The sequence below is a fragment of the Carcharhinus amblyrhynchos genome, chromosome 25 (genome assembly GCF_965287045.1).
Source record: "Carcharhinus amblyrhynchos chromosome 25, sCarAmb.v2.hapA, whole genome shotgun sequence".
NCBI classification, from domain to species: domain Eukaryota; kingdom Metazoa; phylum Chordata; class Chondrichthyes; order Carcharhiniformes; family Carcharhinidae; genus Carcharhinus; species Carcharhinus amblyrhynchos.
The window spans coordinates 2,229,795-2,256,546 of NC_137348.1; the positions used below are offsets into that span (position 1 = coordinate 2,229,795).

Genomic DNA, 26,752 nt, shown 5'->3' on the forward strand with positions numbered 1-26,752 from the left:
CGGGAGTGAGTCACAGACTGGAATCTAATCGAGGGGTTCGGAGTGGTTTATATATAGAATAACAGATACCCGGGAGTGAGTTACAGACTGGCAACAGCTCAGAGTCCTGCCACACTCCAATCCATTTCTGATACATTAACTTCTCTCTCCTTGTGGCAATGCAGGTGTTTGCTTGGTTTTTCGGAGTGATTTTTATTAAACTTATGAATTCTGTCATATTGCAACCCACTTCCAAAAAGACAAGAGACAGACAGCGTAAAACACTTTATTTCACAGTAAATGGTCAGAGCTCTGAATTTCTACAAAAACAGACTAATAATTTCAAAGTGCAGAGATTAATCAGCTGCTGTGTAGACTGAGCTACACCCCCAACTCCTGTTTGGTTCCCACCAATATATAACTGCAGTGAGGAAAGTATCCCAGAATTGCTCCCATTCTCCGGATGAAACGTGTCTGTGCAGAAGATTTTCCAGCACAAATCCTGTGGAGAAACTCCGATGGAATGCATGCAGCTCCGGAGAATTTCATCAAACAATATCTTAATGCCAACATCTCCAGACTATATTCCAAAGGGGTTTAAAGGAAAATGTCCTTTTTAACAACTGCCCCTGCTGCTACATGAACACTACACCCCATTACAAAAGTCAGGCACCGCAACTCATCACCCCACATTCTAGAAGAATCCATCCTCAGTCATACCATTACATTTGAGAGTTAGACAGACTTGAACCAAACTTCTTGGTAAATTGCAGACTGTATGGTCCATTTAGACAGACATTTTATAAAGTACACATTCTATTTCAATTAGACTTGCTACATATATAAACAATGACTAGCTTTGGATCTTAAACCTTTATAAATAAGAAATAATTTATAATCAGCTGCAAAGATTGACCTGTTAAGACAGAAACACTGAAGTCAAGCAGTGTCGCGAATGTCACTCCAAGCAGATCCCTCCAATCTTATCCCTTTCAGCCAATCTTTGCTTCACATCAGCTCTCAGTGTACAAGCAGCGTACGGTCTGCACCGTCAGCCCGATGTCCACTTCTCAGGAGAACCTCGGGACCACGAGTATCGGCAGAACACTAACATTGCAGGTAGAGCAGTGAGAATCACAGCTGCCCCCAATCTTGTTCGCAGCCAATATTCCCAGACATGCTGGAGTGTTCAGGAATGTGAATCTCTGCTGATGTTCCCTCTCCCTAGCTCAGGGACATCAGTTGTGCCTCCGTTCTTCAGCCAAGACCGGTTAATCCATGAGAGATGCAATTGGAGACCACTCTGGTCCGTGCTGTTTAAACATGGCATGTTCTTCTCAGATAGTTCAAGTGGCAACACTCTGAACAGTAATGTTGAACTACAAACTAAAAGGTAAAGCCTGGCAGGGCTAATCTACCACAACTCTTAAATATCAAGAGAAGACTTCCTCACCCAAGTGAGAGGTTTCAGCGAGCCACCAGTGTGTTAGTGTTTGCTGTGCTAGTCAAACGTGTAACCAGCACTGCAGAAAAACTAACATCCACTGAATAATATAAAATTCAAGAGGTAATGATGAGTCTGTATAAAACCTTAAGGCTTAAGTTAGCGAACTGAAGGAGGATTTGAGCTTCACTTTATAAGAAATATATTGAAGCTTTCAGGGGATACAGTACAGGTTCACCCGGAACTAGAAACATAAATACAGAAGAGTTGAGGAATTGGGATTTCTCATTAGACTTTGGGCTCACAAAGTAACATCATAGACAGCAGAAACTGTAAATGCGAATTATAAAAATCATAGAAACTTACATTGCAGGAGACTATTCAGCCCATTGTGTCATGATAGCCCACAAGTGGTCATCGAGCCTCATCTTGCTCACCAGCTCTCAGTCCAAAGTCCTCTAGATTTTTTTTCTGTTATTAATTTCTGGAATGTGGGCCTCGCTGGCTAGGCCAGCATTCGGTACCCATCTCTAGTTTTGATCAAGAAGCTAGTGATGAACTGCCCTCAAACTGCTGCAATCCCGGAGGTGTAGGTACACGCACAGTGCTGTTAGAGAGGAGGGAGTTCCAGGATTTTGCCCCAGCGACTGCAAAGGAACGGCACAATATATTTCAAAGTCAGGATGGTGAGTGGCTTGGTGGGGAACTTGCAGGTGGTGGTGTTCCCAGGTATCTGCTGCCCTTATCCTTCCAGATGGAAGTGATCGTGGGTTTGGAAGGTGCTGTCTAAGGAACCTTGATGAGTTCCTGCAGTGCATTGTGTAGATAGTACACACGGCTGCCACCGTGCATCAATGGTGGAGGGATTGAACATTTGTGGACGGGGTGCCAATCAAGCAGCTGCTTTATCCTGCATGGTGTTGAGATCCTTGAGTGTTGTTGCAGCAGCACCCATTCAGGGAAGAGAACAGTATTCCATCACACTCCTGACACGTGCCTTGTAGATGGTGAGTTACTCACCACAGGAGTCTCAATGTCTGACTTGCTCTTGTAGCCACTGTATTTATGTGGCAAGTCCAGTTGGGTTTATAGTCAATGGTAACCTCCAGGATGCTGATGTACTTGAAGCACTGTAACTAAATACATTTTAAATGCTGCCTTTACCACCCTCTAGGCAGTGAGCTGCAGATCATAGAATCCCTGAAGCACAGAGTCTGTAAAAGTTTGCACTGACTCTTACCCATTCTTACCTCATAACCCATGTATTTACCCCATTAATCCCCCTAATCTATATATGTTTGGACACTAGGGAGCAATTTAGTACAGCCAGTCCATCTAACTTGCACATCTTTGGACTAGACTAATGCAGGTCCCCACAAGCCTTTGAATGAAAAATATTCTAACCCTAAGTCTATGTACCATAGTTATGGATGTCATCAACTATAAGAACTATTCACTCATGTGGACAGGCAATGCTGATATGGAATGCGGGGGCACATTGTCCACAGATCAGCAGCTTCATTTAGTCTGGGTGTCCATTTCACAAAACCAAAGCCCATTCAAAAGGAAAATTCAACAGATATGTTATCAGGTTGCGCCAGGCCATGGGTTAGATTCAACAGGAATTGATTCTGATTCTCTGCATTACTCCCTGTTGAAATCAGTAACAATCAGCACCTTAAATAATAAAAAAAATTCTGATGCACAGTGGGTCACTTTGATGACATGAGGGACTATCTGTAAGGGATTGGGAGCAGATAGACATGTTTTGCATCCCTTAAACAGGAAGAGGTAGAATAGTCAAACACCACCCAATGTCTGGTCTGAGTCCTGATTTCACACTCAATGACCACAGCAAATTATCCAGTGAAGTTTACACCAGGATGGGTAACAGCAACTGAGTTTAAAGAATGAGATACACAGTTTGCTGCCCCTATGTTAGCAGATTGGGCATTAAACCCTTCATTGTAACTCACCTTCAGGCAGTTTTCAAAATCTACTGTAAAGTTTGCATAGGCCAGAGGTGCAGCCCCTTATTGTTCACATCAAGTTGGATTTGAGATTATTTCTAGCAATCTGCCCATCATTGTTTAAAGTCTCCTCTTGGAGACCTATTCAGCAGAATTAAAAGCACAGCATTGTAGTGTAAACAGGGGAGTGTGTCTGCTCCCTGGGGAAGATTGGTACCTTGTTAACTGTGGGCAAGATCCAGCTCCAGCTGTAATTTCAGACTCAACATGATTTCTACATTGCTGGTGTGCGTGTTCCCTTTCCAAGCTATTCAAGTCCTAGAAATTACAGGGCAAGGTTGAATCAGAGGCAGACTCTGAGTGGAACTAGCTAATATTGTGTAAACTGCTCTGAGTGGTAGAGTAAGGGTGGGGTAGAGAGAAAAATCCCCAATGTAATAATCTATTTTTAACAAAGACTCCCTTCACGCCAGGTTTAAGAGCTGTAAAAAGCAGTAAGATCTATATTAAACTGTGCTTTAAGATATTGGCAGTACAGTTATCCCCAAAACCCATTACTGACATAATACCATCAAAACTCCAATGATACAAAACTCCTGCTACAGCAGGAATCACCTGTGTCAATGTCCCAGCTCCAATTACACCTACTGTAGTTACAATACCAACACACCAATCAAGTTCCAGTGATGGGATTCACTATAGCTCCAAACACAAGCCCCCACGATTGAGGGGAGAGTACAAAAAAACACCATCATTAAAAAGTTTCTGTCCAGTTGAACTAGTGATTGCACACTGACCGAGGAGAGCTCTCCCTCTGGACTCTGCCCCACTCTGTAGTGCATAGATTAAACATATATAAATATACATCAAGTTGCATTGTTAACCTGCAGCTGCACACTGTGAAAGATGCCACTATCGTGTTACTGTTCTGCTGTCTCACTGTGGATTGCTCCCGACTGCTTTTCCTCATCAGCCATTTTCCTGTTCTGGAGTCTTGCATATGAAACAGCATCACCCCTTTGGGGAGAGGGGAATAGAGAGGGAGAGAGTGTGAGCAAACATCCAAGAAAAGAGCAAGTTATGCAAACAGACACAAGCAGTTATTTAAATGGAATACTTGTATCGCTCAACTAGTTTGTCATGTTTTCTGAAGCTCCTCTGGTTTATTTATAACTTGGCACAATGAAGTAATTCCCTCCTTTGCTTATTGTTTGAGACAAGGTGACCTTTGATGTAGAATCTTGCAGCACATTTGGTGGCTGTTCAGGCCATAGCAGTAGTTCTGTGAAAAATCTATTCAATCATTTCCACACACCCTGCTCCTTCCTCCATGGTCCTGCAAATTTCACTGTTTCATGTGAGTGGCACACTGATTACCACTGCTGCCTCACAGCGCCAAGGACCTGAGTTCGATTCCAGCCTCAGGTCACTATCTGCATGGAGTAGTCTGCACGAGTTTCCTCCGGATGCTCCAGATTTGGGGTTAGGTGGATTGGCCGTGCTAAACTGCCCCTTAGTGTCAGGGGAATTAGCAGGGTAAATATGTGGGGTTACAGGGATAGGGCCTGGGTGGGATTGTCATTGGTGCAGACTCGATGGGCTAAATGGCCTCATTCTGCATTGTAAGGATTCTATAATTATTCAAGTATTTCTTTCTCACCTATTTCCTTTTTGCAAGTTCCTGTTTACTCGGTTTCTACTGCCCTTTCAGGCAGTGCCTTCCAGGTCACAACTCACTGTAAATATAATTCTCAGAACTCCCCACTCTGACCAACCAAAAACGGGCATCACGCGCCCCCCCTTCTCATTACTGACCCTCCTGCCACTGGAAATGGTTTCCCCATTGTTACTTTATCAAAACCCCTCACCTCTATTGAATTTCCTTAGTATTTCCTGCAACAACTTCAACTTCTCCAAATAATGGGAAACCTGACCATTCCTGGAATCATTCCAGTAAGTCTCCTCAGCACCCACTCCAAGGTCCTGACATCTTTCAAGTGTGATGCTCAGAACTAAACACAATCCTTCAGCTGGGGCCTAATCAGTGATTTATGAAGGGTTTATCATAACTTCCTTTGATAACCATTACCAGATATTGTACATGAGGGGGCCTGGAGATGTCTCTGATAGGTTAATTCCATGGTAACCTGAGCAGATTCAACACAAACTCCCAAGACAATTCGTCATCAATAAAGACCCATTTTCTTTATCGTGCTGGAGTGTGGGATCCATAGCTGCTTTCTGCTCCCACACCCAGGCAGCCCAGACAAGGAAGGCAACAAGCTCTTTAACAATGAGGCTTTGTAACCAATCCTGTCCCATTCTAATGTGGAACACAAGCATGGACACAGGCAGATGTTTCAGACCAGTTCAGCACAACAATCAATACATCAGCAAGCAGCAGTTTTAACCAGATGAGTACAGACGCCACTTCACCAATGAGCTAGAAGTGGGGCATAAAATAGAACTCTCAGTGAACAAATTGGGAGTGGCAAGGTGGCACAGCAGTTAGCGCTGCTGCCTCAGAGCGCCAGGGACTCAGATTCAATTCCCAGCTTGGGTCACTGTGTGGAGACTGCACATTTTCCCCATGTCTGCATGGGTTTCCTCCAGGTGCTCTAGTTTCCTCCCACAGTCCAACGGTGTGGGATTAGGCTGATTGATCATATTAAAATGCCCCTTAGTGTGCGTCCCAGGACATGTAGGTTAGAGGGATTAATGGGGTAAACACGTGGGGTCAAGAGGAGAGGGCCTGGGTGGGATTGTTGTCGGTGCAGACTCAATGGGCCGAATGGCCTCCTCCTGCACTGTAGGGATTCTATGATTTCTGTAGAAACAACAGAGTCTAAGAAGTCCATCACAGCAAACAGAATTAAACAATTGTACAAACTACAGCAAACAAAACTGGGGTCACAAGTTAGAGCGAAGCCTCCCGATAAAAACAGAATTATTTCTCCAGTGAGTTGAGGACGGTTCTAACAACCCTGGACAGTGAGAGATAGTTTCAAAGCACAAATGGTGTGCATGAAGTTAATCCCAGTCACTTGCAGCAGTGCAGTCTCCAGGTGTGATTACTGGTAGAGAAGGGAAAGTTACTCAACACATCCTTTGTTTCCTGCTCCAGTTCTGCCCCCACTACCACCCCGCACCCACTCCTGCCCGGCAGTGATTTTTAAATTTAACTCCCGTCTTCACATTAACATGCCACCCTCTAGCCTCAGCCTTCCTGTAGCTCACTGACTAATTGGACAGTTGGAAACTTTGTTCCTGGCAGTTTTCCAGCTGATGTGAAACACAGTGAGCTAGTTTAAGATGACACGTTCCGTGACCACCAACATTTACAAATTGCCCAACATTGCGAAAGACTGGGGGAGACAGTCACAGAATAAACCACGTGCTACTGAGGATTAATGAAAACTCACTCACTTTTTACCAAGTGACGCAAGTCCATAAAGTACGCCTGAGGCAAAAGCAATCGCATTCCCGAACAGCGTGGTGATTGAAAACCGCAGAAATACTGGGAAAATCGCCATCCTGTGGGGGAAAGACAAATCTCAGATATCCTGCCTCCAGATTTCCGCACAAACAAATACCAGAGCTAGCAAACCAGGACAAATCTCACCACCCAAAGGGGTAATCAGGCTCTGAAACTACAGATCTGACATCAACTGAACATACCATTACCACAGGTGATAAATGATAAATACTGACCATACACATTTTCGACTTCCTCCTGAGATGGCAGGAGGGGCTTAATATCTCATCTAAAGCACTGACCCTCTGACAGTGCGGCCCTCCCTCAGCACTGACCCTCCGACAGTGCGGCCCTCCCTCAGCACTGACCCTCCAACAGTGCGGCCCTCCCTCCAAACACACACACACACACACCTCAGCACTTACCCACAGTAGAAGACAGCTTTCTGCCAATACCGAAGTTTATCAACTCTCGCAGACACAGCATTTGCAAACTCAATAAACTGGCAGCAGAATGGAGCCTCACAGAGGAAAAGAACGAATGCATTCAGCCTGCAAACGGAAAGATAAAGGAGCAGCTTTGTAGCAGAAAACTTGCAGTAACTCACCATCAAAACATGTTACTTCAGATCATAATTCAGGAGTTTACTCCTCTCGTGGTGAGAATGGGGAAGCAGATGGAGTTGTTGTGATGAATAACACTGATATATATAAGGGAAAACTGGAAAACAGCAGGATAGGCTGGTGGGGGAGATGATACAAGAATGGAGGTGGTTTGTGTGCACAGCATGGATCTGTTGAGCTGAATGGCCTGTTTTTGTACTGTACAGATATCAGGAGGAAAGTTTTTTCTCCCAAGGTAATAAAATTTGGATTGAATTCACCTTGCAGATTGTGACATTCAAATTGCAGCTGGATGCTCAGAGCGGGCAATCAGATCACTAAAGGAAACCGTTATTCATTCTTCACTGCTCTCTGACACTTAAAACAGGTTCCCACTGAAGCAGCTGTCAGGTTTGCTGCAACACCGCCCCAGTGACACAGTGAAGATGAGCAGCGCTCAGGACCACATGCTGCAGGGATCCAGGGACACAGCATCCACAAAGCAGCTCAGTGCCAGGGGCTCACAACCGAACTTGGCAAATTACAGGGAAGGACAACACCTGTAATTACAATATATCAAACCACTGCATAAATTCACACACATCTTTAGCATGATAGCTTTTTATTCCCAAATCAGGATAGATAAAGGAATAGCAGCTCATGGATAAAGCTTGGAACTTCAGGAAGGAAGGGGGCAGGGGGGAGGGTGGCTGAGGAACCTGAGCAGGATACAGTAAAAGTGATAACGTGTGTAACGTGAGCTGTTCAGAGCAATGACTGCAGTTGGAAAAGATTGAGGGGAAGTGGAATTTTAATCTAAATTGGGAAATTAAAGAACAAATGAGATTGGATCAGTTACCCAATCGCCTTTCCACTGACTTTTAGCAGCCAATCTGACCTTGACAACGGCTTTGTTTAAAATCATCTTCAACAAGATGGGGTACGGGGGTGGAGACACACACACAATACTAACAGGCTGACATACACAAGCACCAAATACAGAACTTGAAAGTGTTGTTTTTTAAAGTTGCTACAAGAGCACTTTGTGTTGTAATATACCTTTATGGGACTGCAGCATAACATCACCAAAAGGGAAGCATGTCATGCTATCCAGTTTTAGTTTCACTTTTGCTTTTGAACAAAGCACACACTGACAGCTCTGCTGCTGATGCCCTCAAGCTTTCTATCTATGTACAGGCAGCCCTTGATTTTATGATGACCGAGTTAAGACTAATGGCACCATCATCCCGGTACCAAAGAAAAGCCAGGGAACGTGCCTTAATAACTATTTTTTTGGTGGCTCTGACATCCATCATTATGAAGTGCTTCAAAAAGATGCCATGGTATGAATCAATTCCTGCGTCCCGGACTGCCTGGATCCAGTGCAGTTCGCCTATTGCAACAACATGTCTACAGCAGACACCATCTCCCTGGTGCTAGACTCAACCCTGGAACACCTAGATAACCAAGACACCTTTGTCAGACTCCTATTCAGAAACTATAGCTCAGCTTTCAACACCATTATTCCCGCAAGTCTCATCTCCAAACATTATGGCCTGGGGCTTGGCTCCTCCCTCTACCGCGGGATCCTAGACTTCCTAACCCACAGGCCACAGTCAGTAAGGATAGGCAACAACACCTTCTCCGCAATTATACTCAACACCCACGCTCTGCAAGGCTGTGTCCTCAGCCCCTTACTATACACCTTATACACCTCTGACTGTATGACCAAATTCATCTCCAACTTGATCTTCAAGTTTGTTGATGGCACCACCGTGGTGGGTCATATCACAACCAATGATGAGACAGAGTACAGGAATGAGATAGAGAATCTGGCGTGACCACAATAATCTCTCCCTCAATGTCAACGAACCAAGGAGATTGTCATCGACTTCAAGAAACATAAAGGAGAACGTGCCCCTGTCTACATCAATGGGGACAAAGTAGAAATAGTCAAAAACTTCAAGTTTTTAGGTGTCCAGATCACCAACCTGTACTGATCCCTGCATGCAGATGCTATAGTTAAGAAAGCCCAACAACATCTCTAATTTCTCAGGAGACTAAGGAAATTTGGCACGTCAGCTACAACTCTCACCAACTTCGACAGACACACAACAGAAATTGTTCATTCTCGGTATGGCTCCTGCTCTGCCCAAGACCGCAATAAACTACAAAAGGTCGTGACAAAGTCCAGTCCATCGCGCAAGCAAGCCTCCCACTGATTGCAGACAAGAGTCAATTCTCACTGACTTGGCAAAGCAGCCAGCATAATTAAGGACCTCACGCACCCCAGACATTCTCTCTTCCACCTTCTTCCGTTGGGTAAAAGATACAAAAGTCTGAGGTCACGTACCAACTAACTTAAGAACAGCTTGTTCCCTGCTCCTGGACTTTTGACTGGACCTATCTTGCATGAAGCTGATCTTTCTCTACACCCTAGCTATGACTGTAACACTGCATTCTGCACTTTCTCCTTTCTTTCTCTATGAACAGTATGTTTTGTCTGTGTCGTGCGCAAGACTAATATATGTGAGTATAATAAATCAAATTTACGATGTTTATAAATTGTTACCCCTCGATTTTGCAATGTCGATTTCAACTTTATGGCATGACACCAGTGAACTGTTGGTCTGTATCAACTGTTATGTTCTGCCTTGTACAATCTCCAGAGGGGCAAATTATTTCTCAGATACAGTACAGAAAATGTCTTTTAAAGTATAGGTCCTATTATATCCTGGGAAATACACCACTAAGGCAATTATACTGAAGAAAGATCTCACGAACCTTTCACTATTCAGTGAAAAGTAAGGTATCGCAACTTTGGTTCAGGAACCAATCCCACTTGTAACAATTCTTCCTGTGGGAAAACCAATTTGCATTAAGATCAACTTAATGCAAGATAGGTCCATTCAAAAGTCTGACAGCAACAGGGAAGAAGCTGTTCTTGAGTCAGGTGGCACATAATCTCAAGACTTTTGTATCTTTTTCCCAATGGGTGAGGGTGGAAGGGAGAATGCCCAAGGTGCATGGGGTCCTCAATTATGCTGGCTGCTTTGCCGAGACAGCAGGAAGTGTACACAGTCAGTGGATGGGACGCTGGTTTGCGTGATGGATTGGGCTACATTCACAACTTTTTGTAGTTTCTTGTGGTCTTGGTCAGAGCAGGATCCCATACCAAGCTGTGATACAACCAAAAAGAATGCTTTCCATGGTGCATCTGTAAAAGTTGGTTGGAGTCGTAGCTGACATGCCAAATTTCCTTAGTCTTCTGAGAAGGATAAGGCGTTGGTGGGTTTTCTTAACTATAGCATCGGCATGGAGTTGTTGGCGAGTTGGACACCTAAAAACCTGAAGCTCTCAGCCCTTTCTACTTCGCTCCCATTGGCGTAGACAAGATTTACAATGTGGTTTGCAAGATCCAATTGCATTGCAAGTCCAAGGACTCTGTATATCTGTTTCCATGTGCCTAACCTTAATAAATGAACTCAACATGTTAACACAATCCCTTATTGTGATCGATATCCTTATATCATTATAAAAACACTTACACCATCCAGACTCCAGCTGCAATGTTGAGGGGATCAATTGTTACACAGTTCCACAGGCCAGCGATAGCACATGCTGCAAAACATAAGAACATAAGAACATAAGAAATAGGAGCAGGAGTAGGCCATATAGCCCTTCGAGCCTGCCCCGCCATTCAATAAGATCATGGCTGATCTGTTGCGGCTCAGTTCCACCTTCCCGCCCTCTCCCCATAACCCTTAATCCCCTCTCTTATCAAAAACCCATCAACCCGCGTCTTAAAAATATTTAGCGAGGCAGCCTCCACCACTTCAACGGGCAGAGAATTCCAGAGATTCACCACCCTTTGAGTGAAGAAGTTCCTCCTCAACTCCGTTCTAAACCGCCCCCCCCCCTTTATCTTGAGGCTGTGCCCCCTAGTCCTACTGTCTTTTTTGAGCGGGAAGAGTCTCTCCACCTCTATCCTATCCATCCCATTCATCATCTTATACGTCTCAATGAGATCTCCCCTCATTCTTCTAAACTCTAACGAGTACAAGCCTAGTTTATTCAGCCTCTCCTCATAGCTCAACCCCCTCAACTCCGGTATCAGCCTAGTAAACCTCCTCTGCACTCCCTCCAAGGCCAAAATATCTTTGCGCAGGTGCGGCGCCCAAAACTGCACACAGTACTCCAGCTGCGGCCTCACCAATGCCCTATACAGCTGCAGCAAGACCTCCCTACTTTTATATTCAATCCCCCTCGCTATGAAGGCCAGCATCCCATTCGCCTTCCTGACCACCTGCTGCACCTGCAAGCTGGGTTTTTGCGACTCATGCACAAGGACCCCGAGGTCCCTCTGCACCGCCGCCTGCTGCAGTTTTTCGCCCCGTAAGTAATAGTCCTTCCTACCATTATTCCTACCAAAGTGGACCACCTCACACTTGCCAACATTAAATTCCATTTGCCATTTCCTGGCCCATTCGCCCAGCCTATCTAGATCCTTCTGCAGACTCTCCACACCCTCCGCACAATTTGCCGTTCCCCCAATCTTGGTGTCATCAGCAAATTTCGACACCCTACACTCGGTTCCCTCCTCCAGATCATCTATATAAATGGTAAATAGCTGAGGCCCCAGCACCGACCCCTGGGGCACTCCACTAGTCACCATCCGCCGATCCGAATAGCACCCGTTGACCCCACTCTCTGCCTCCTATTTGACAACCAATCCTCTATCCACGCTAACACCCTACCCCCAACTCCATGTCCCTCGACCTTCTGCAATAACCTCTTGTGAGGTACTTTGTCAAACGCCTTCTGAAAATCTAGAAAGACCACATCCACCGGCTCTCCTCTATCCACCGCCCTAGACACATCCTCATAGAACAATAGGAAGATAGCGTGCTTCAGTATTTCGGTACACAACACATCCCATTCACTGCTGTCACACTATACCATGGCTGCCACCCCACTAAACTTTTGTCTCCTTGCAATCTCTAAATACAAACATCCTTCACATTCCTCCTTCCTACTGTATTCCAATCAACTCTCAGCACACACTGTTTTACTTGAACTCTTCGCATCAGCCACGTCCAGTGAATCAACGCTCTTAACTGACTCAAGCTTGTGGATTTGAGCCCATAATCCAGGTCAACACTCCCGGTGCCAATACTGAGCAAGACTTTTTTTTCCACATTCATTCAAGGGGTGTGGGCGTGGGAGGTTTTTTCAGAGACTATGCATTGAGCTGGCTTTCACGTGAGGGATTTCCCTTCTTAATTGCAGACTCGTGGAGACAAAGTATCCTGGTTAAAGACATATACTTATTTTCCAGGCCTGGTCCATATACGAAAGAGAGATTTAGGGCAGTTCCAAATCACTCTAAAATTACATCACTCTCAGTATTACAATTCTCAAAACTCATTTGCCCATCCTAGCCAGGTTGTGCCAATCATTATTAGTATAGATTATTTACCTCGGCCAATAACATCTATCCTCTGACAGCTTGGCAATACTTGATTTTTGTGGACTTTCTTAGTCTCTTGATACTTTCTAGACTGTCTTATCTGGTATAATGTACGACTTATTCATTTGAACTGTCTGAGATCTTGGGCACTGTCTTTGGGTAGTGAATATTCTATTCATTATGATCGTCTAGAGACGCTGATAAGAACTGCTTTTCCATTTACTCAGTAGCAGCATTGTTCTGAGGAATGTGGTTCTTTTTACTTCATCACTTCCCATTAGGCCTTTGAGCGTTGTGCTACTGACCATGGGATATGCTTTTAATACAGAATGAGTTTTATAAATTCTCCAACAGTGGTTATACGTGCCTCTATGCAAACAGTACCTTTGTAAACTATTCCAGGCCCTGCGTGACTTTTCTGTATTCTATTCACTCTGATTTAATCTTCCCTATCTATTTTCCAGGTTATTCTGAATCCCCCCTTACAGTGGGCATTGCTGGCTAAGCCAGCATCTATTGAACTTCCCTAATTGCCCCTCAAAATCATAGAAACCCTACAGTGCAGAAAGAGGCCCTTCAGCCCATGGAGTCTGCACCGAACACAATCCCACCCAGGCCCTACTCCCATATCCCTACACATTTACCCGCTAATCCCTCTAACCTACACATCTCAGGGTACTAAGGGACAATTTTAGCATGGCCAATCAACCTAACTTGCACATCTTTGGACTGTGGGAGGAAACCCCCGCAGACACAAGGAGCACACGACAGTGACCCAATCCAGAAATCGAACCCAGGTCCCTGGAGCTGTGAAACAGCAGTGCTAACCACTGTGCTACCACGCCACCCATGAGAAGGTGGTAGTGAGCTGCCTTCTTGAGCTGCAGCAGTCCATGTGGGGTAGGTACACCCACAGTGCTATTAGGGAGAGTGTTCCAGGATTTTGACCCAGCAACAGTGAAGGAATGGCGATGTGTGGCTTGGAGGAGAACTTGTAGGTGGTGTTCCCAGGGATCTACTGCCCTTGCCTTTTTAGATGTTACCAGTCGAGGGTTGGAAGGTGCTGTGAAAGGAGCTTTGGTGAGTTTCTGCAGTACACCTTGTAGACGGTATGCACGGCTGCTACTGTGCTTCAGTGGTGGAGGCAGTGAATGTTTGTGGATGTGGTGCCAATCAAGAGGGCTGCTTTGTCCTGGATGGTGTTGAGCTTCTTGAATGTTGTTGGGGGGGGTATTTTCCGGACAAACCAAGTAAACAAACTCAAATTACATTCGGACAAAGAAAAAGGGGGCGGCTCCCCAAAAGGAGGGGGAACGGCCCGAACAGAAACAAAAAGTATAAAGGAAACTTAAGACACGTCAAATCAAAATGTGATTGTCGGGGTCTATAAGGCACCTCAGCCCCTGCGGTGCCCAATGGGCACAGCTGCACCTATCCAGGTAACTGTAGAGTATCGCATCACACACCTGACTCGTGCCTTGCAGTCTCTAGGCTCTGAAAACCTCAGCTCGGTGACAATGTAATCACTGTTTCTGTATTTGTCTCCATTGCCCCTTTCCCTCTCAGTGCTGGCCTGGACAATGGAGGCTCAGGGTTAGAACAGTACAGATCTAAGATCACGATGCCCTGGTCTCACCAACTCTCACCTCGAGATTAAATGATAAGACTGATTCTACACAATTGTTTCCACTCCCTGAAAATAACACTTCAAGTGGAGTCCGAGACAGCAGACATGCACACTACTCTCTGCTTCCAAACAGAAAATGTTGTGAACGTGGTATTAACTTGCACCCTCCATTATTCGACCTGTCCTGAAGAATTCAGCTGGGAACAAGGAACAATATTCCAGCACAGTCAAAGGCCAATCAGCCCAATAGGTGTGTGCTGGTGTTTCTGCTCCACATGAGCCTCCCCCTACCCCCTCTTTATCTCACCATATCCGTCTATTCTTTTCTCCCTCATGTTTACCTAGCTTCTCTTTAAAGACAGCTATACTATTCATCTCTACTGCCTCTGGGGGCAGCAAGTTCCACATTATCAGTACTCACTGTCCCCTATGCTATAGATTCTGTCTAATACACAAAATATCTTTATAAACATTCCACATCTTTAACTGGCATCAAGTCACAAAACCGGAGACGTGGGAAAGGACGAGGGGGTCATTTTAACTCAGGTGTCATATGTCATCTAATCTTACTGCACGCAGCTTTAGATTGGATTACGCTGCTGAATTATAGAAAACTCCTTGTTAAATATGTACAAGTTACTGGAAGCTGATTATCCCAAAGGTTCTCAAGTATTGGAGACTCCAACAGCCTGCACTGAACACAGTGACTTGTCCATAGCAACCTCCACCCTGTCAGCCAATAAAACTTCACTGTTTCTAAGCCATGCCTATCTGCAGTTTCTAACACAACTCCCATCCCATAAAATCTCAGTATAACTGAGGTCCACATTTGACTGGAGTTCCTATGTAGAATGCACAGAACCCAGCTCTGACAGCTAACAAATCCTGTTCCTCTCCCCACTATCCTCGTGCATGGTTTGGTTACTGCAAATTACAGCAAGTCCAGGGGACAATGGAGATCATTCCGAAAGGGGAAATTGAGTGATGGCTCTCATTCCAGCAGCTTAGCTTTGTGACTGTCAGCATCTGGTATGTAGTGGTAGGTAATGTCACAGTCAGATGTCAATGGACAATTCACATCAGCTCTTGCTCTCCCTCAGTGAAGACCAAGACTTGAATATCATTTCCATAGTTTACACGCTGAAGAGCATCTGGTTCCTCATGTAGCTACTAGTTCTTTACTGGAATAATTCAAATCTAATCACACTATACGATTCTCTTTCCCATAGGCTTTGTAAATCCACCACTGAGGACATCTAGTTGGCAACATTCACATTTCTGGGCAGAGACATGGTCTCTGGTTGGTAACCCCACTCCTCCAAGTTCCACATACACTGCCCTACACAATATTCCTGCTCCCGCTACATGCATGAACAGAAAAATGGGAGGAGACCATTCAGTCTCTCAAAGCTCTCGATTCCATTCCCCAACAATAATCTATCAAACTCAATCCTGAAAGCTCCAACTGACCCTCAACAGGTTTTTGAGGGAGAATGTTCCAGAAGAGTCCCAAGGGCTGCAGTGTGATCAATTGGCAGATGCGATGTTGCTCTTTCAGTCTGCGTCACCTTCACTGGAGCATTGCAGCAGGCCAAGGAAACATTAAACATAGAACATAGAAAAACTACAGCACAATACAGGCCCTTCGACCCACAAAGTTGTGCCAAACATGTTCCTACCTTAGAGACTACTAGGATTATCTACATCCCTCTATCTTACTAAGTTCCATGTACTTATCTAAAAGTTTCTTAAAAGATCCTATCGAATCCACCCCCACCACCGTTGCCTACAGCCCATTCCATGCACCCACTACTGTGAAAAAATTACCCCTGACATCTCCTCTGTACCTACTCCCCAGCACCTTAAACCCGTGTCCTCTTGTGGCAACCATTTCAGCCCTGGGAAAAAGCCTCCGACTATCCACTCAATCAATACCTCTCAACATCTTATACACCTCTAACAATCACCCCTCATCCTTCGTGTCTCCAAGGAGAATAGGCTGAGCTCCCTCAACCTATCCTCATAAGGCATGCTCCCCAATCCAGGCAACATCCTTGTAAATCTTCTCTGCACCCTTGCTATGGCTTCCACATCCTTCCTGTAGTGAGGCAACCAAAACTGAGCATAGTACTCCAAGTGGGGTCTGACCAGGGTCCTATATAGCTGCAACATTATCTTTCAACTCCTAAACTCAATTCCTCGATCGATGAAGGCCAGTACACCATACGCCTTCTTAACCACAGCTTCAACCTGCGCAGCTGCTTTGAGCGTCCTATGAACTCGGACGCCAAGATCCTTCTGATCTTCCACACTGCCAAGAGTCCTACCATTAATATTATATTCTGCCATCCTATTTGACCTGCCAAAATGAACCAGTTCGGTTCAGCAACTTTCCATTTTGACTGTTCCCCCTCAACATCAATCCCCCTTTTTATATCTCTCAATGCAAAGCCCCTCTCACACCAGATTCTCTATCTTTAGTTCTTTTGCTATTTTTGTTGTTGCAGTTTCTGCAGATTCAGCTCTGACGAAAAGTCAATGGCCTTGAAACGTAACTCTGTTTCCCTCCTCATAGATGCTGCCAGACCTGCTGAATTTTTCCAACATCCTCTGTTCTTGTTTCAGATTCCAGCAGCTGAATGTTTTGCATATTTAAGACAGAGCTCTTGATTGAAATAGGGACTTGTGCTGTTATTCCGCACACATTGAGCTCTGAGATCAGTCCAGGCTGTCAGCTGTGGGGCCTGTTGTAGAATTAAATGTATAGTTTGCTGCATATTTTATGTTACTGAATATGGTCCATGAGGTCGATGATCACAAAGCCTCCCCTTGCTGCATAATAATACACGGAGTATTATTGTAAAAACCGTATTGCCTTTTTATTTGAAGATCTTAGTGAATACAGTAAGCGCGCACCCAAAAGTGAAGCCCCTTGGTCTGGTTATGGAGGCAACAACAAGCAGAGTGTGGAATTAGACCCTGCTGCAAACACAAGTAACAAGCCCAGACTTGGTTAGAAGCGAGGTGAGTCAGGAAACGTGCCGTTTGCCACAAATGCCTCTCATGAATGGGAAATGAAGCGCATCTGATCCCCAGATCACCCACCACCAGACACAGCCCACACTCTCGCCACATCCTGGGGGGCACAGATTGGATACAATTGTTAATTTTCACATTCATAGAATCCCTACATTGCAGGAGGCTGCCATTCGGCCCATCCAGTCTGCACTGACAACAATCCCAACCAGGCCCTATCCCCACGTATTTATCTGCTAGCACCCCTGACATAAGGGGCAGTTTAGCATGGCCAATCCACCTATCCTGCACATCTTTGGGCTGTGGGAGGAAACCAGAGCACCCGGAGGAAACCCATACAGACACAGGGAGAATGTGCAAACCCCACACAGACAGCAACCCAAGGCTGGAATTGAACCCAGGTCCCTGGTGCTGTGAGGCAGCAATGCTAACCACTGTGCCACTGCCACCGCTCCCTCACCCTCCAGCCGGTATAACTCCGCTCCCTCACCCTCCAGCCCCCGTGACCCCGCCCCCTCACCCTCCAGCCGGTATAACCCCGCCCCCTCACCCTCCAGCCGGTATAACTCCGCCCCCTCACCCTCCAGCCGGTATAACTCCGCCCCCTCACCCTCCAGCCGGTATAACTCCGCTCCCTCACCCTCCAGCCGGTATAACTCCGCCCCCTCACCCTCCAGCCGGTATAACTCCGCTCCCTCACCCTCCAGCCGGTATAACTCCGCTCCCTCACCCTCCAGCCGGTATAACTCCGCTCCCTCACCCTCCAGCCGGTATAACTCCGCTCCCTCACCCTCCAGCCGGTATAACTCCGCTCCCTCACCCTCCAGCCGGTATAACTCGGATCCGGCAGCCCCGGTACTCACAGACGCCGCCGAGGACTCCGGCTATCCGGCAAAGCCAGCGGTACCACCATGTCATGGGGTCGGAATTGGGCGGCGCGGTGCCCGAGGCGGCCACATCCTCGGTTCCGGGCTCAGAGCTCCCCTCCTCCGGCATCGTCCCTGAGGCGGCGGCGGCCGGCCCGGTCCCGTCACGTCACAGGCCGGCAGCGTGCCTGCGTCACTACGGGAGGGGCGTGTCCGAACCTCAATGGGCGGGTCTGGGCCTCAATGGGCGGGTCCGGATTGCAATGGATGGCGCGCACGCGCAGATTGAATGGCTCAAACATTGGACATGATGTGGGTATGCCGGCGTTGGACTGGCGTAAACACAGTAAAAAGTCTGACAACACCAGGTTTTAGTCCAACCTATTTATTTGATAATATACTCACTAGCTTTCGAGGTTCCCCTCTTCGTCAGGTGAATGGAGAGTTCTGGCCTCAGACAGAGCATATAAAGCACAGACAGTTTAGAGATTACTGATTAAAATGCGAATCCTTACACCTAACCTGCTGTTCAAGACCTGAAGTGGCTGACAATGTGAGTGGTAGGAGCACTGATCACAGTTTAAAGAGATGTGTATTGTCTCCAGACAGTACAGTAAGTGAGGTTTTGCAAACCCAGGCAAGTCACGGGGGTTACAGATAGTGTGACATGAACCCAAGATCCCTGTTGAGACCGTCCTCATGTGTGCGGAACTTGGCTATCAGTCTCTGCTCAGCGACTCTGCGCTGTCGTGTGTCGTGAAGGCCGCCTTGGAGAATGCTTACCCGAAGGTCAGAGGCTGAATGCCCGTGACTACTGAAGTGTTCGCCAACAGGAAGGGAACAGTCTTGCCTGGTGATTGTCGAGCGATGTTCATTCATCCGTTGTCGTAGTGTCTGCATGGTCTCCCCAATGTACCATGCTTCGGGACATCCTTTCTTGCAACGTATCAGGTAGACAATGTTGGCCGAGTTGCAAGAGTATTTACCGTGTACCTGGTGGATGGTATTCTCACGTGTGATGATGGTATCCATGTCGATGATCCGGCATGTCTTGCAGAGGTTGCTGTGACAGGGTTGTGTGGTATTGTGGTCACTGTTCTCCTGAAGGCTGGGTAGTTTGCTGCGAACAATGGTCTGTTTGAGGTTGTGTGGTTGTCTGAAAGCAAGAAGTGGGGGTGTGGGGATAGCCCTGGCGAGATGTTCGTCTTCATCAATGATACGTTGAAGACTCCGGAAACATTGGAAACAGTCAGGTGGAGTTAATGGAGTTTCAAAAAGGAAAACCGAGTTCCAGCAATTTATTACAGCTCTTTGAGAATATAATGGGCAGGATGGATAATGGGGAACATGTAGATGTGGTGTAATAATTATCCAAAAGACATTTGACAAGGTGCCACATGGCGGGCTCCTATCCAGGGTTAAGAGCTCGTGGTGTTTGGGTGGTGATTTGATTTATTATTGTCACATGTATTAGTATACAGTGAAAAGTATTGTTTCTTGCGCGCTATATAGACAAAACATACCATTCATAGCGAAGGAGAGGACAGAGTGCAGAATGTAGTGTTACAGTCATAGGGTGTAGAGAAAGATCAACTTAATGTCAGATAGGATATCTGCGTGGATCCCTTTCAATAGCTCAGCTGGCTGAGGGGAGGACCGTGAACGCCTAAAACTGACATCCTTAGGTCACTCATTCAATTCTAGCTTGAAGGAAGCTCCATTGCTATTTTGGGAGTTGGTGTAGTTCAGTTAGAACGTAGATCATAAAAAACTACAGGACAAACAGGCCCTTTGGCCCACAAGTTGCACCGAACATATCCCTACCTACTAGATTTACCTATAACCCTCAATCCTAGTAAGTCCCATGTACTCATCCAGAAGTCTCTTAAAAGACCCTATCAATTCACCTCCACCAGCACTGCCGGCAGCCGATTCCACACACCCACCACCCTCTGAGTGAAGAACTTACTCCTGACAGCTCCTCTGTACCTACACCCCAGTACCCTAAACCTGTGTCCTCTTGTGGCAACCATTTCAGCCCTGGGAAGTAGCCTCTGAGAATCCACTCGATCAATATCTCTCAACATCTTATACACGTCTATCAAGTCATCTCTCATCCTTTGTCTCTCTAAGGAGAAAACACCGAGCTCTCTCAAACTATCCTCATAAGGCATACCACCTAATCCAGGCAACACTCTTGTAAATCTCCTCTGCACCCTTTCTATGGCTTCCATATCCTTCCTGTAATGAGGCGACCAGAACTGAGCACAGTACTCCAAATAGGATCTGACCAGGGTCTTATAAACCTGCAGCATTATCTCCCAACTGCTAAACTCATAAGAACCTAAGAAATAGGAGCAGGAGTAGGCCATCTAGCCCCTCGAGCCTGCCCCGCCATTCAATAAGATCATGGCTGATCTGTCGTGTCTCAGTTCCACATTCCCGCCCACTCCTCATAACCCTTAATCCCCTTGCCTATCAAAAACCTATCAACCTGCGTCTTAAAAATATTTAGCGAGGCAGCCTCCACCACTTCAACAGGCAGAGAATTCCAGAGATTCACCACCCTTTGAGTGAAGAAGTTCCTCCTCAACTCCGTTCTAAACTGCCCCCCCCCTTTATCTTGAGGCTGTGCCCCCTAGTCCTACTGTCCTTTCTGAGCGGGAAGAGCCTCCCCACCTCTATCCTATCCATCCCATTCATCATCTTATATGTCTCAATGAGATCTCCCCTCATTCTTCTAAACTCTAACGAGTACAAGCTTAGTTTATTCAGCCTCTCATAGTTCAACCCCCTCAACTTCGGTATCAGCCTAGTAAACTTCCTCTGCACTCCCTCCAAGGCCAAAATATCCTTGCATAAGTGCGGCAACCAAAACTGCACACAGTACTCCAGCTGCGGCCTCACCAGTGCCCTATACAGTTGCAGCAAGACCTCCCTACTTTTATATTCAATCCTCTTCGCTATGAAGGCCAGCATCCCATTCGCCTTCCTGACCACTGCTGCACCTGTAGGCTGGGTTTTTGCGACTCATGCACAAGGACCCCGAGGTCCCTCTGCACCGTCGCATGCTGCTGTTTTTCGCCACGTAAGTAATAGTCCTTCCTACCATTATTCCTACCAAAGTGGACAACCTCACATTTGCCAACATTAAATTCCATTTGCCAATTCCAACTCAATTCCTAGATTGATGAAGACCAATACACCACAGGCCTTCTTAACCACATCCTCTACCTGCAAAGCTGATTTGAGCGTCTTTTGAACCTGGACCCCAAAATCCTTCTGATCTTCCACACTGCTAAGAGTCTTACCCTTAATATTATATTCTGTCGTCCCATTTGACCTGCCAAAATGAACCACCACACACTCATCTGGGTTGAAGTCTATCTGCCACTTCTTTGCCCAGTCTTGCATCCTATCTATGTCTCATTGCAACTTCTGACATCCCTCCAAACTATCCACAACACCTCCAATCTTTGTGTCATCAGCAAACTTACCAACCCATCCCTCCACTTCCTCATTCAGGTCATTTATAAAAATCACGAAGAACAAGAGTCCCAGAACAGATCCCAGGGGCACTCCACTGGTGACTGATCTCCATGCAGAAAAAGACCCATTTACAACCACTCTTTGCCTTCTGTGGGCAAGCCAGTTCTGGATTCACAAAGCAATGTCCCCTTGGATCCCATGGCCCCTAACTTTGTCAATAAGCCTTGTAAAGGGGACCTTATCGAACGCCTTGCTGAAGTCCATATAAACCACATCCACTGCTCTTCCTTTGTCAATACGTTTAGTCACATCTTCAAAAAACTCAACCAGGCTCATAAGGCACGACCTGCCTTTGACAAAGCCATGCTGACTATTTTTGATCATACTATACTCCAAATCTTCATAAATCCTGTCTCTCAGGATCTTCTCTATCAACTGACCAACAACTGAGGTTAGATTCACTGGTCAATAATTTCCTGGGCTATCTCTATTCCCTTTCTTGAATAGAGGAACCACATCCGCAATCCTCCAGAACCTCTCCTGTCTCCATTGATGACACAAAGATCATCGCCAGAGGCTCTGCAATCTCTTTGCTTGCCTCCCACAGTAACCTGGGATACATCCCATCCGGTCCCGGAGACTTATCTAACTTGATGCTTTTCAAAAGCTCCAACACACCCTCTTTCTTAATGTCAACTTACTCAAGCTTTTCAGTCCGCCGCAAGCCTGCACTACAACCACCAAGATCCTTTTCCACTGTGAATATTGAAGTATTCATTGAGTACTGGTTATTTCTACTGGGTTCCATACAAACTTTCCCACTGTCACATTTGATAGGTCCTTATTCCTTCACATTTCATCCTTTTGTTCTTCACATACTTGTAGAAGGCCTTGGGGTTTTCCTTAATCTTATCTGCCAAGGCTTTCTCATGACCCTTTCTGGATCTCCTAATTTCCTTCTTAAGTTCCTTCCTACAAGCTGTATACTCCTCCAGTACCCTAATACCTAGCTCCCTGAACCTTTTGTATGCTTTTCTGTCTTTTCTTCAGTTGTCTGGATTGCTAGTTAGTGATGACGTAGAGATGCCGGTGTTGGAAGTCACACAACACCAGGTTAAAGTCCAACCAGTTTATTTGATAGTAACCCCACAAGCTTTCAGAAACGCTGTTCCTTTATCAGGTGTGTGGAAGGGCGTATAAAGTCACACACAGTTTACAAAATACTAATTAGAATGCAAGTCTCGACAATCACCAGGCAAAACTGTTCCCTTCCTGTTGGCGAACACTTCAGCGGCCACGGGCATTCAGCCTCTGATCTTTGGGTAAGCATTCTCCAAGGCGGCCTTCACAACACACAGCGCAGAGTCGCTGAGCAGAGACTGATAGCCAAGTTCCGCACACATGAGGACGGCCTCAACTGGGATCTTGAGTTCATGTCGCACTATCTGTAACCCCCATGACTTGCCTGGGTTTGTAAAATCTCACTTACTGTCCTGTCTGGAGACAATACACATCTCTTTAACCAATGCTATCTCCACTCATATTGTCTACATCTTTAAGACTTGAATAGCAGGTTAGCTGTAAAGACTTGCATTCTAATCAGTATTCTGTAAACTGTGTGTGACTTTATATGCCTTTCTCTGATCAGAACTCTCCACACACCTGACGAAGGAACAGTGTTTCTGAAAGCTTGTGGGATTACTATCAAATAAACCTGTTGGACTTTAACCTGGTGTTGTGAGATTGCTTGCTGGTTAGTGATGCAGAGCAACGCCAACAGCATGGGTTCAATTCCTGTCCCAGCTGAGGTTATTCATGAAGGCCCCATCTTCTCAACCAATTGGAGTGGCAGAGGAGGGACAGTTTGTCTGAAGTTAAGGCTTGGTAAAAGGAAGAACAGAGAATATCCTCAACTGGACATAATCCAGCACGTGGCCAGCCTATCAAATCAAAATACCTTCTAAGTACAGAAATGTTGGATGAACTCAGCAGGTCTGGCAGCATCTGTGGAGAGACAGAGTTAACTTTTTGAATTTGAATGACTCTTCTAGAGAACTGTATAAGGGTCACACACTCACAACATTAATTCTGCTTCTATCTCCAGACGCTGCCAGACCTGCTGAGTTCATCCAGCATTTCTGTTTTTATTTCAGATTTCCAGCATCCGCAGTGTTTTGCTTTTATTACCTTCCAAATGTTTTTAAGTCCTATACTTGAAGCTAATTTTACAGAAGAGCTTACGAATGATCTTCTTCAGAGGGCATTTATTCCAAGGATATCTCAGAGAATGGGACTGAGCTAACTCTGCAGAGTGGTCAGCGTTGCCACCTGTGCTTTGGGGGAAGCACATTCAGAAGATGCTATAGCAGACGATAAAGAAGGTAAATGGTATGTTGGCCTTCATTGCGAGAGGCTTCGAGTACAGGAGCAGGGATGTTGTTGCAATTATACAGAGACCTTGGTGAGGCCACACCTAGAGTATTGTGTACAGTTTTGGTCTCCTTTTCTGAGGAAGGATGTTCTTGCCCTCGAGGGAGTGCAGTGAAGGTTTACCAGGCTGATTCCGGGGATGGTGGGACTGATGTATGAGGAGAGATTGACCAGGTTAGGATTGTTTTTGCTGGAGTTCAGACGTATGAGGGGGGATCTCATAGAGATTTATAAAATTCTAACAGGATTAGACAGGGTAGATGCAGGGAGATGTTCCTGATGGTGGGAGAATCCAGAACCAGAAGTCACAGTCTGAGGATTTGGGGTAGATCATTTGGGACAGAGGTGAGGAGACATTTCTTCCCAGAGAGTGGTGAACTTGTGGAATTCATTACCACAGGAAGTAGTTGATGCCAAAACATTGAATGTATTCAAGAGGCAGCTGGATAGAGCACTTGGGACAAATGGGATCAAAGGTTATGGGGAGAAAGCAGGTTATTGAGTTGGACGATCAGTCTTGATCATAATTAATGGCAGGTTCAAAGGGCCGAATGGCCTCCTTCTGCTCCTATCTTCCATGTTTCTATAACTCCCAGAAATAACAACATGTGGTTATTACCACAGTAATCTGAGTTTTTAGACAGATATTACACACCAACCAGCTCCACCAATCACATGCTGCCCTGTCAAGGAAGCTACTCCAGATGATCAATGGCTGACTTTCAACTCTCTTCAGTGTCTTTAAACCCTGCTGTCCTGCATTTGTCGTAACTGGGCTGCATTTGTACATTCAATATACGTTGTGTGAAAAGTACATGTCAAACCAAAGAAGAAACACAAACACAAAACAACATAACACAGTCCCTGGGATGAACTGAAACTGAACCAGCCCCAGCTGCTGAAGGTTTACTGCCCCAGGCTGCAATATATATAACTTTGTGCTTTCAGGAAGATTCTGCTCTCAGCCGGATGGAGTGAAATGAAGTCCTGTAATAGATCATGGAATTAATTGCAAGTGGTTTGTGCCCAAATTCACTCCGCCAGTTCCCAGCACCTCTTTCAAAAGCCTTCTCACCACAAGCAGGGCCCACCCTCAAAACTGGCACACTCCTAGGTCAGACTGGCAAATTTCCACTGATTAGAGTCATAGAGGTTTACAGCATGGAAACAGACCCTTCGGCCCAACTTCTCCATGCTGCCCTTTTTTAAAAAAACCCTAAGCTAATCCCAATTGCTCGCATCTGGCCCATATCCCTCTATACCCATGTAACTGTCTAAATGCTTTTTAAAAGACAAAATTGTACCCGCCTCTACTACTACGTCTGGCAGCTCGTTCCAGACACTTACCACCCTCTGTGTGAAAAAATTACCCCTCTGGACACTTTCGTATCTCTCTCCTCTCACCTTAAACCTATGTCCTCTAGTTTTAGACTCCTCTACCTTTGGGAAAAGATACTGACTATCTAGCTGGTCTGTGGCCCTCGTTATTTTATGGACCTCTAAAAGATCACCCCTCAGCTCCCTACGCTCCATAGAAAAAAGTCCCAATCTATCCAGCTTCTCTTCATAACTCAAACCATCAAGTCCTGGTAGCATGCTAATAAATCTTTTCTGCACTCTTTCTAGTTTAATAATATCCTTTCTATAATAGGGTGACCAGAACTGTACACAGTATTCCAAGTGTGGCCTTACCAACATCTTGTACAACTTCAGCAAGACATCCCAACTCCTGTATTCAATGTTCTGACCAATGAAACCAAGCATGCCGAATGCCTTCTTCACCACTCTGTCCACCTGTGACTCCACTTTCAAGGAGCTATGAAGCTGTACCCCTAGATCTCTTTGTTCTGTAACTCTCCCCAGTGCCCCACCATTAACCGAGTAAGTCCTGCCCTGGTTCAATCTACCAAAATGCATCACCTCGCATTTATTTAAACTCCATCTGCCACTCATCAGCCCACTGGCCCAATTGATCAAGATCCGGTTGCAATTGGAGATAACTTTCTTCACTATCCACTATGCCACCAATCTTAGTGTCATCTGCAAACTTACTAACCGTGCCTTCTATATTCTCATCTGAATTATTAATATAAATGATAAATAACAGTGGACCCAGCACTGATCCCTGAGGCGCACCGCTGGTCACAGGCCTCCAATTTGAAAAACAACCCTCTACAACCACCCTCTGGCTTCTGTCAAGAAGCTAATTTTGTATCCATATAGATACCTCATTCTTGATCCTGTGAGATTTAACCTTATGCAACAACCTACCATGCGGTACCTTGTCAAAGTCCTTGCTAAAGTCCATGCAGACAACATCAACTGCACTGCCCTCATCTACCATCTTGGTGACCCCTTCAAAAA

At 45.7% G+C, this 26,752-nt stretch overlaps 2 protein-coding genes across 3 annotated transcripts in view; one reads left to right on the top strand and one right to left on the bottom strand.

The window, feature by feature from the left end:
• Window positions 1–26,752, top strand: part of rexo4 (RNA exonuclease 4) — a 142,303-nt gene that overhangs the window by 14,787 nt on the left and 100,764 nt on the right. The window lies entirely within an intron of this gene.
• On the bottom strand, window positions 250–18,615 carry cacfd1 (calcium channel flower domain containing 1). 2 transcript variants are annotated; one of them, XM_080212196.1, is made up of 6 exons: window positions 18,467–18,615; window positions 11,019–11,091; window positions 7,294–7,419; window positions 6,820–6,927; window positions 4,278–4,410; window positions 250–2,070 (listed from the first exon to the last, which is right to left on the bottom strand). In XM_080212196.1, exons 1-5 carry the CDS (start codon window positions 18,597–18,599, stop codon window positions 4,314–4,316), a joined length of 537 nt encoding a protein of 178 aa, XP_080068322.1. In that variant the 5' UTR covers window positions 18,600–18,615; the 3' UTR covers window positions 250–2,070; window positions 4,278–4,313. The 2 variants fall into 2 exon arrangements, with proteins under 2 accessions (XP_080068322.1, XP_080068321.1); XM_080212195.1 differs by having other exon boundaries at window positions 250–4,410.

What these genes read in the sequence shown, in the direction of transcription:
- cacfd1 (XM_080212196.1), bottom strand. Translation starts at nt 18,599, where the DNA reads ATGCCGGAGGAGGGGAGCTCTGAGCCCGGAACCGAGGATGTGGCCGCC. An exon ending in CGGAGTCCTCGGCGGCGTCT is followed by an intron (nt 11,092 to 18,466) that starts GTGAGTACCGGG and finishes TATGTTTTGCAG; the next exon opens with CATGTGCTATCGCTGGCCTG. An exon ending in AAAGCTGTCTTCTACTGTGG is followed by an intron (nt 6,928 to 7,293) that starts GTAAGTGCTGAG and finishes TTTCCCCCACAG; the next exon opens with GATGGCGATTTTCCCAGTAT.